Source organism: Hippocampus guttulatus, chromosome 9 (genome assembly GCF_054856545.1).
Source record: "Hippocampus guttulatus isolate MCC_2025c chromosome 9, RoL_Hgut_1.0, whole genome shotgun sequence".
Lineage (NCBI taxonomy): Eukaryota > Metazoa > Chordata > Actinopteri > Syngnathiformes > Syngnathidae > Hippocampus > Hippocampus guttulatus.
The window spans coordinates 4,221,852-4,232,793 of NC_141269.1; the positions used below are offsets into that span (position 1 = coordinate 4,221,852).

General features: G+C 41.2%; 1 protein-coding gene across 3 annotated transcripts; it reads left to right on the forward strand.

Annotated features, from left to right (window-relative positions):
- Positions 1-2,230: 2,230 nt before the first annotated feature.
- On the forward strand, positions 2,231-10,575 carry abcg2d (ATP binding cassette subfamily G member 2 (JR blood group)). Of its 3 annotated transcripts, none has more exons than XM_086120243.1 (15): positions 2,240-2,457; positions 4,104-4,163; positions 4,241-4,355; positions 5,047-5,199; positions 5,278-5,435; positions 5,518-5,669; positions 6,308-6,409; positions 6,488-6,744; positions 7,992-8,074; positions 8,489-8,578; positions 8,714-8,835; positions 9,196-9,350; positions 9,814-9,903; positions 9,970-10,076; positions 10,190-10,575. In XM_086120243.1, the coding sequence occupies exons 1-15, from the start codon at positions 2,240-2,242 to the stop codon at positions 10,335-10,337; spliced, it is 2,010 nt and encodes a 669-aa protein (XP_085976369.1). In that variant the 3' UTR covers positions 10,338-10,575. The 3 variants fall into 3 exon arrangements, with proteins under 3 accessions (XP_085976371.1, XP_085976369.1, XP_085976370.1); XM_086120244.1 differs by having other exon boundaries at positions 6,494-6,744; XM_086120245.1 differs by having other exon boundaries at positions 2,231-2,457; positions 6,308-6,744.
- Positions 10,576-10,942: the final 367 nt, after the last annotated feature.

Sequence of the window (10,942 nt, forward strand, 5' to 3'; positions counted from 1 at the left end):
TAAATGAAATTATTCTTTTGACTCTGTTTTGTTTAAGATGGCTTCAGTTTGCTCTCCAATTTAAAAAAAAAAAAACATGTATCTCCATTTCCGCGCCTTAAAATAATGGCCCCAAGTCATATTTGAACTTTTATCTATCGATTTTTTTTTTCCTTTTTGCCTTGAATGTCTCATGCTGATTGGCTACCTCTGCTAAAAATTGGCAACATCCTTAGTTCAACGGATCATACAATTCGACCACTGAAATTAAATGATGAATACATATAATCAGTATTTGGGTCAGGATTTTTTGTTGTTGTTACTTGGGAACAAAAATGACAAAGGCCATTATTTTAGGAAGGTGACGATCTTTTTTTTTTTAATCTGAAAAATTGTGAAAACATATTTGGTGTTTTATACATATGTGCAGTTTAAAAATAATAATAATAAAAAAAGAAATCACAAAATTGTGAGTTCTGGATTTTTTTACTGCTATACTACATCAAGTGAATTTCCTTCAAAGTGAATGATGTGAAGATATGATGGGAAAAGTGTTTATTTTTTAAAATAAAATTTACTGAACATTGACCAAATTGTGACGGACGAGGTTTTGGCCCGACACCAGCAACATACATATCATACAAGCAGTGTAACAATGTATTGACCCTCGATGCAGTTAAACAACTGCCGATTTTTCCCAAACTACCAAATTGAACTTAGCATCTCACAATATAATAATAATAATAATTGTTATTATATATCAATAACCATTCCCAAAGATGTACAGTATTCTAAAATGAATATATAGCCTTCTGTCGGCATAAAAAACAGGATTACAGAGGATGATGACATTCAATCATTCTTCACCAAAAACTAGCAATTTAACATGTATCTGACTCAAAGATAAATACGCAGCCTTTACAGTACAGTACAGCTTTTGTTTACATTTTCAGCGGAGGCACAACCTCTAAAACACGGATGTGTTCGAAAAAGAAGGAAAATTGATAGGAAGAGGGTAAAAGAAAAAAGATGAATAGAAATGCATTTTTATCACGTATGACTTATTTTATAGTGTCTCTTTAAAATGAATAAAAATAACTTTAAAAAAATATCACAAATGTTTGGTGTGCAACGGGTTAACGCGGCATGCTGTGGCGACAACCTTTGACCCGGAGCTCTCATGAGATTCTTGTCAGCCTCCCTCGCAGCCTCCTGACCAGTGCAGCGCCGCTCGCTCGCAAGGCCTGCAGGTGAGTTTCTCTCATGGTTTCATATTTGCCACGAAAGGGGATATCTTCTGCGGCTGCTTTTTATTAGATTTTATTTTTTACTCTTAATCTTTGTTTGATTTTGGGAGCATTGGACATGATTGTATATGTTATTTACATTTTATGTGATGAGATGATACCTATGTTTTCAGTCTGTTGGTCTACTTTCTACTTAAATGTCTGAAAGACTTAAAAATATATGAGCTAGGTTATATTACTATATTATAGTTTCAGATACAGGTACATATTGCAAAAAAAAAATCGGCATTCCGACTCGACAGACTACAGAAGTGCCCTCATCCTTCATTCGTTTTGAAATTCGGCCGTGGTTAAGATGACGCAAAGACAACCACTGGAAAAAAATGGGGGTTAATTGCAAATTCATTCAATACAAAAATGAACATTATTTGGACATTCTTAAATCGAGTCTTAACACTCAAAAAAAATAGGACGCAAAAATGTTTATTATTGTATGATATGGACTTGAGCATAACCCCGCAAAGGGATGACGCCCACCATTGTCTTGGAAATGTTTGAAAATGCAACCTGCAAAGCTGATTTCACTTCGCCACATAGTTGACCCACAAAAAAGTCTCAACAACCAATGCCAGAGACGACACAGCAAATCTGCCCTTTTCGCTTGAAGCAGACGTTTTAATGCCATTTGGGCCATTTCCAGGGATCCTTCCGAGCGATTTTTATCAAAATTTGAAACGCATGTGTGAGGTGAGTGACGCCAAATTGTGAATGAATGAATTTTTGTCATTGCATGTGAGCGGAGCGTGTCAGCCAAGTTCGATAACTCGCCATAAAACTTAGCTTCAAAATGTTTTGACAACCCATCCCCCTCAGGCAGTTTCACTTTGCCATATGCAATTTGGTAGGCATCTCTATTAGGAGTAGACCCACAAAAAAAGTCTCTAGAAGCCATTTTGCTATTTCTGGTGAATTACAAATGAACCCGACGTGCATTTACGCTGACAGTGAACGCGATGGAGCGAGATTGTCACATCAACGTAGCGATGCTGGACGATCTCGGCTTCAACGGCCTGGTGGGTTCCAAGGTTGCCATGGTTACGGAGCCGGCGGCCGGCAAGCAGCTCTGCGGCTCCACCGTCAGCTTTCACCAGGTGGGCTACAAAGTTCACGTGAAGGACAGCTTCTTCTGCAAAAACAAGTCAAGTCCTCGCCAGATACTACTGGATCTCAAGTTAGTTTTAAAGTCCACTCGTGTGTGTGCGTGTGTGTGTGAGAGAGAGAGAGAGATTTGGTGGCTTTGTATGTTAATTTTGCCACTTTTTTGTAGCTTTGTACTATATTATAGAATTTCATACCGCCTAAATCCTGATAATTTGGTCAATTGTCAATTAAAAATATATATATATTTTATTTCCCTCTTGTTGTATTTTTGCGTGTGTTGATTTGGAGCCTTTTTGTACACCCCCATAATAATGCCCATAATTTGATCAATTTGATACCCCCCCCCCTCCAAAAAAATGTAGTTCCCTGCTGGGTGTGTTTTTGTGAATGTCTGTCCTTTTGGACAGAATAAAATAAAGTTTGCTACCACCTAACATCATTAATTCTGATTATTTAGGAAATTGTCATAAAAAAGCCCTCAAATCCTTTGCTTAGCTGCATTTTTGTGAACATTTGGGCGCGCGTGGCTTTCTGTCCTTTTGTGCAAGCATGAAATAGAATTTCATACCTTTTAACTGAATGAATCCCGATAATTTTGTAAACTCGCATTGATAAACATTAAATATGTCAACTCCCCTTTTTTTGTCTAAATGAATCCCATTCATTTAATACCTCTTGACTGCATTAATCCCAAGAATTTGGTATATAGTTAGTCCCAAAAATTCTCGTAATTTTTTCCAACCTTGCCAGGGTTTTTTTGTTTGTTTGTTTTGTTTTTAGGAAAGCGTATTTACAGCTTTCTGTCCTTTTAACATTTTTAATTTGTTTATTTTTAACCTGCATAATTTAGAATTCAACGCCACTGTTAATCACAATCCAAATTTCTTGGCCCACTTCTTTGTGAGATCTGATGGACATCAAGTTTTTTTTTTTAGATGTCCCTTTTCATGTATGACCACCTTAATATTTGGCGTACTACTTCCTAATTTCCAGCAATCACAACACAACTTGACCGTCGTCGATAATTAGCGCTCAACAAATAAGTCATTTAGCTCTTGTCCGTTTTGACTTCACAAACCAAACCTTGCTCGATTGTGAACCGGGCCCCCTTTACATTACCCTCTTTCTGACGTGTGTGTGCATGCGTTATTACTTGTGTTAATCATATGATATTAGGCATGGTTTCTTGCTTATAATCTCTCAGTATAGTCGCCGTCTGCCAAGAGAACGCATTAAAAATGGCATCACGTGACCCATGGCCAGGCTTGTGGTCAATCTTTTAATTCCATTTTATGAGGCTGCACATAGTGTGTGTGTGTGTGTGTGTGTGTGTGTGTGTGTGTGTGTGTGTGTGTGTGTGTGTGTGTGTGTGTGTGTGTGTGCATATGGCTTGCGCTTGCTCTTTCACTTGAACTCTTTGGCCACTAATACAAGAACTGTGTCAAAAATTCTGCCCTCTCAGCAGACTTCCATGATGGCAGATGAATCCTACTTTTTGGACCAATAGCCATGTGGAAACCCCTCTGAATTTTGTCACGTATTCATGTTTTTGTATTAATTGACTATATATACTGCAAAATTTGGTGGATTTTTAATTTTTTGAATGATCCAATTATTTGGACAATAAATGTCACAGAGTTTGAGTCAATCGTGGATCCATACACGATACGATGTATGCCAAGATCAATATTTACATTGCTTTGTTTTGTGCTATAGTGGTATCATGAGGCCTGGCCTGAACGCAATCCTCGGGCCGACTGGAAGCGGGAAGTCATCGTGAGTGAACCCGAGTTCAGGAATTTTAAAAAATAGGCGTCTGCATGAATGTTTTATTTTTATGTCGTTCTGCAAAGTTTTTTGGATATTCTCGCTGCGAGGAAGGATCCCTCCGGCCTCTCGGGTGAAGTTTTAATTGACGGAGCACCGCAACCACCCAACTTCAAATGTCTGTCAGGCTATGTGGTCCAGGTACCTTTTTATGTCAAATTATTATGTCATAATTATTTTATTATTTCCAAAACAAATGTCTGTGATTGATCAAAATGATCAATAATATCGTTAGGTAATTAAAGATCCATTGATTTAATGTTTTTTTTTTAATATGGGAAGGTCTTGGAATGTTTCAATCTTATGTTTCCTGGCCAGTGGGGTATTCCTCAATATAATGCAGAATTTTTCATACATCACATTTTGCATGTTTGGAAGTATATATTCTAAATCTATAATTCAGCTTTCAATGAGTCAACCATACCGTAAGTATTTTTGTCAACAGCAAAAAATAAATCAATTAACCCACAAGAAAATGGAAGCAACGTAGCAAAAACACACCGTATGAAATGAAGACAAAAAGACTGTTGGAAATAAATTAACATTTCATGTAAGGTCTTAATATGTTCTTTGGATACGGTTTGGAACAGCAGAGATAGCCTTTAAGGCCCTGACGGCGCGTCACTGAGCATATCAATGATATTAGCTAACATATTAGCCTAAACAACATGCTAAAACTGGGCCCCTCAATGCTATTAATTAGCATGCGAGCCTAAATGGCATACTAGCACTAATGGTCAAACAAATGCGGACATTAGAACCTAACACAAATGGTATTAAGTCATCCAACTCACCTTTTGGCTCTTACACACGAGTTCTTCATCTGTACCAGGAGGACGTGGTCATGGGCACGCTAACAGTGAGGGAGAATCTCCGTTTCTCAGCAGCGTTGCGTCTACCCGTGCACGTGTCCGAGCAAGAAAAAGAGGCCCGCGTCAATCACCTCGTCGCAGAACTTGGTCTCGCCAAGGTGGCCGACTGCAAGGTGGACAATGAAATTATAGAGCAGATCTGTTTCAGGAGGGCGACTGTCCTAGAAATGTTCCCATGACGTTCTTCGCAGGTCGGCACACAGATGACTCGTGGCATCTCGGGAGGCGAAAAGAAGCGGACCAACATTGGTATGGAGCTGATCATTGACCCTCCCGTGCTCTTCTTGGATGAGCCGACCACGGGCCTGGACGCCAGCACAGCTAACTCCGTCCTGCTGTTGCTAAGGAGGTAGCGACTCAAACGATGCGGTACTTTCTGTCTGTCTGTGATTTTTTTTAAATTATTTTAGTACTGACTTGTTTGGCTACAGGATGGCCAATCAAGGGAGAACCATCATCATGTCCATCCACCAGCCTCGCTACTCCATCTACAGGCTCTTCGACTCGCTAACCTTACTGGTTGGAGGCAAGATGGTGTACCACGGACCGGCACCAAACGCATTGGACTATTTCGCAAACATCGGTGAGCCCTGTCCCGCTATTGTTATTTTTTTTTAACTAACAAGTGTGACTTCTACAAAGGTCCGATAATAGTAAACATGCCGTGATCCATTTGAATGAAAACCCTGACTCGCAAAGTTTTACTGTTCCACTCCAGGCCTGTTGGTGCTGCTCCAGCTGGATCTGGTTTGTGGTTGTTCCATTTGGCCCTATTACAAGTAAAATGCTGTACAGTGAACAGAATGAGAAAAAAGTTGTGTCTTGTCATGGCTATGGCCTGTGGCGTTACCCAGGGGTCAATCCTGAAACCCCTATTTCTCATGCTTCATTAGGCAAATTAATACGGAGCTATAAAGTGTCCTCCCACAACGATGCAAAGGAATCACCCTGTCACTGCATCCAACAGATCAGTGTGTGGATACAAACAAATTTCTCCACTTGTACTCAGACAAGACTGAAATCATTGTCTGTGGCCGCCAGAAACATAAAGAATCTGCCATCAGTCACCTCGAGACTATTTTCATACAACCAAATAATCCGGTTTGATTAATGAATGAATTAAATTCAGACCTGAATTTTAACAACTGCATGAAATAAATAACATCAGTAGCCTTTAATCGTTTTTAAAAAAAATCTTAAGTCTTTGACTTTGTCTCTCAGGATTTTCCTGCGAGCCCCACAACAACCCAGCTGACTTTTTTCTGGATGTGATCCACGGAGACTTCACCGTCACCAGCATGTCCAAAGTCGGCCTTTCTGAAGGTGATGCGGTGTGTTTACAATTCCATATATTTGTGAATAAATCCATTTTAAAACTCAAATGTGACCGTCTGTCTCCAGGTTTAGATTTGGACTTGGAGGAGCTGAGCAGCTCCAGGCAGAGCATGGAGGAGCACCTGGTGGAGGAATACAAGAACAGCAGCTACTGCAGCGACACACTGGCCCTGCTGCAGCGCATCGCTCTGGACAAGCGGCACTCGCCGCCGCCGGCGTCCCGTACCGTCACCTATAACAGCTCCTTTGGCCACCAGATGCGTTGGGTGCTGCGCAGAACCTTTCAGAACCTCCTGCTGAACCCACAGACATCTGTGGCACAGGTACACATTTGGAGTCTTTAACAAACTCCAAAGTTTGAGAATCGAAATTGTCTACGTAATCATCATGGACAATTTCGTGTTCGTGGAGCGACAACAGTTTTATACATTTTCAATAAACCTAACAACTGGGTTTTTGTGAACTCTTGGGCATATATAGTATTTTGTATACTGTTAAGCCTTAAAAAATGCACGTTTTTTTTGGGGGGGGGGGGTTCTTGCAAACATGGAAAAATTCTGAGTCTTCATTGTACTACACATTTGTGTTTTCATAAGAATCAAAGATGATTTGCTGGTGGATGAATGCTCTTGGGTCGGATCAACCTGACTTTTCAAAGCCTTGAGAAGTCCCCTCACTTTAAGAATTATTAACAGCCAATTGGGCCCAGATAAGACCCCACTTAATCCCACCAGCGGGGATCTGGACGGCGCAGGCGCCATAATCGGCTTTTATGACTGCTGTGACCCGACTCTTGCCTCCTTTGGGCTTGATATCATATCTGGCCTAAATCCCCCTTGAACTCAAACCCTCACAAACCCTGGCCTAGCATGGCCATGGTTACGGGGCATAGCATCACATGACGTTGTCACGGTTCATCACTCCCGTGCCTTACAGCTTATTAGCTGGTCCCCTCACCCTGGGAACCGCTTAGTTCTGTCATAATGTGTCAATTGTTGGGATTAAAACTTGTGTCCTTTTTCTCTTTCTCACTCTCTGCTGTCAACCCCCCCCCCCCCCGCCCCCCAACTTTCAACTTCCCCTCGCTCCCACCGAGGTGGGGTGGGGGTGTCTTCCTCCTCGGTGGTCTGTGGGAGGGGGGTCTGTCCACCCAGACTCTCTGTATAGAGTTGCTATTCCAAAAGAAATCGTATGTAGGTCTCAAGGTTTAATCTCCTGGATTCAAGCAAGTCCCAAATTTCTTGAAGAGGGTCGCGGGGAGTCGCCAGACCCTATCCTACCACAACACCATCAGCGACTCGGTCATTTTTTTTCTTTTACATTTTATTACCAATACTTACACACAAATCCAGACATAAACTCCTGTGTGGAGTTTGCATGTTCTCCCACTTGAAATTGCCCTCAAGTGTGCGTGTGAGCGCAGATGGTTGTTCATCTCTTGTGCGATTGGCTGGCAACCGGTTGCGGGTGTCCCCCGCCAACTGCCTGAAAGACAGCTGGGATAAATTCATGCATGATTCTCCAAATAGAATGCATGTAAAAATCTGCATTTGTGTCACCGTGTCTGCAGGTGGGGGTGCACATTTTCTTGGCTCTCATCGTTGGAGCCATTTTCTTCAGGGTCAAAGACGACCAGAGTGGCATCCAGAACAGGTGAGTATAAAAAACGCATGCAAGCACTCTAACACAAAAGCAGTCATCCATTTTTTTTTTTTTTAAGAATTGAGTAAAATTTGTTTGTTTTTTTTTCTCTGGTTCCAGGTTAAAGAACAGCCCTCTAGTGGCAGAAATTCACACAAAAAAAAACTATACGCCACCTCTACTGTACGCATTGAGAATTGCATTAATTCCTATGTGGACTCGCTAATCCTCTTAATGTTGGCACAAGGTGGTACGCACAAGGTCAGCAAAGCATATTTTAAAACCCAGCCAGTCTCCAGACCTTCCATAAGGTTGGACTGGACTAGTGGATGGGGCTTAAGCGGTGCCCTTGGAGAACTCCCGCGGGGAGGCGGGAGGGTCACAGAGTGGAAACCAGCTTTCGCCTCTGTCTTCTTCTTCTTCCAGGATGGGGGCGCTCTTCTTCATCACGACCAACCAATGTTTCAGCACAGTGTCGGCGGCCGAGCTCTTCATCGCCGAGCGGAAGCTCTTCGCGTATGTTGTCGCTTCAGAATTGCCTGTTTTCAAGCCGTGACAAAACGGATGCCGGGCGTCGGCTAAGTTCCACGAAAATTGCGTCGAAGGCCAACGTTTTTACCGCATGCGACTCGCAACTGGTTGTTCCCGCAGACACGAGTACATCAGCGGCTACTACAGAGTGTCCGTCTACTTCCTGTCAAAGGTGCTGTCCGACGTGGCCCTCCGCACCGTCACCTCCGTCATCTTCAGCTGTGGCGTATACTTTATGATTGGTACGAACAGCACTATTAATTGGTTCTGGAAGAAATTTCTGAACTAGAAAATGTAAGTCGAGACGTGTTTTCCATGTAAATGCCCTATCCCCAAAGAAAAATAATAAATGTTTTTAAAGCATAAAATTGCATCAAAATATGTAACAAATACATGTTACAATTAGATTATTGCACAATAAATGAGAATTGTGCATAATGTAAAAAATAAAGAATAAAAATGATGGTCATTTAACTTTTATCCTCATCGTTTTCTGCCCTCTATAGTTCATGTTCCGTCTCAGAAGTGTTTTTTTTGCCTGGTAAAGAACTGATCCAATGACAGCAATGCGCTTATTTTGTCTTGATTTGTAACTTGTTCAGGGCTGAAGTGCACTTTGTGCGCCTTCTCCGTGTTCACGCTGACGGTGACGCTGGTGGCGTACACGGCCACTGCCATGACCATGGCCATCTCGGCGGACCAGACGGTGGTGGCGCTCGCCAACATCTTCATGACCATCACTTTCGTTTTCATGATGGTGAGGGAATGTATCGTAATTGTCTGCGAAAGGCCGACTTTGCGATACAGCGATTGTGTTAAGTCACGATGGGTCGGTCGCCCGTGAAACTATTGGGAAAGTAATTGTTGGTGACAAAATTTTCCGAGGCAAAGAAGTTTTAGTTAATGAAATTAAAGTTGGAATATCATGAGAACAAACATGTGATTTGAGGAAAAAAGCGATACAGCAGAAGAAAAAGTTGTGATAAATCAGAAAATAAATCGGAATTTTACAAGGTCAGAAGTGTCATTTTTAAGAGCGAAGTTTTAATACCAAAAAACATTTCACAAAAAATGTAATTGGATAAAGATGGAATTTTACAATTAGTAAATGTAAATTCTTTTTAACATTTATTCTACCCCCCCACACACACACACATTTTGTTGTCGCAGTTCGACTTTATTGTGGTAGTATCCCATGCTGGACGTGTATGTTTTTGTAGATCTTCTCGGGTCTTCTGGTGAACCTTCCAAGCATCATGGACTGGCTGGCCTGGCTCAAATACTTGAGTATTCCTCGCTACGGCCTCGCGGTAAGTCCAGCTTCATGGAACAAACTTCCCCCTTTTGACTCATACTTTGAACTTTTGGACCTTCAGGCCCTGAAGATCAACGAGTTTGTGGAGTTAAAATTCTGCCAGAACACCAACGTGTCCGCCGCCGTGAACGCCTGCAACTGCAGCGCGGGGCCGGCCATGGGACTGACGTGAGTAGAAAAACGACTCCGCCGTCGTCTCCAGTTTGCTGGAGGAGCAGTCGGAGGTGGAAGCCAATCACAGATGAGCATTTTAAACATTTTTTTGGGTGGTTATGTCGCAGATGTACAGGGGAGCAGTACCTGGACTATCTGGGGATCCGGTATAACACGTGGGGCTTGTGGGAAAACCACGTGGCGTTAGCCGTCATGCTCGTTGCCTTCCTGTTAATTTCCTACCTGAAACTTCGCTACATTAAGAAGTTCACTTAAAAGAAGAAAAACTTTTTTTTTTCGCTCACAGCTATTCATGTTACATTTGAAAGCTATTATTGATAAATATTCACCTCATTTTAAAAGTAGAGCGCTTTTTACTGCCTGATTAACTTCTGTAGTTTTTTTTCTTGATGTTAGCTCAGCGGTAACCATTTGAAATTGAACTGTCGATGAAAAGTTCTTTTGATATTTTGATTTGTTTCAACCAATTTGTACGATTGTATTCACATATAAAAGTCACCATTAAACCACAAAGTGCTTTGTTTGTTTTTTTAAAATAAATATTTGTCGGAACAATTATGTATTAACCAAAACACAAATAAGATGTCTGAGTATATTTAAAATTATCTTTCAAAAAACGATTCAATGCTGGTATTTTAAAGCCAGCATCAAATAGTTTTTTATTTATTTCTTTACTTTTCTTTTCCTAGCACGTCAGGTTTTTAAAACATATTTGCTGACCCTAACACTACATCATATTGCAGTAATATTTATGAATTATTTTTATTATCATGATGAAAACCTGTTGTGTTTGGGGAAAAAAAACCAAGGGCAGATTTGATATCAATGCAGGAAAATCATCTAAAAGTTTGCTTGTGTTT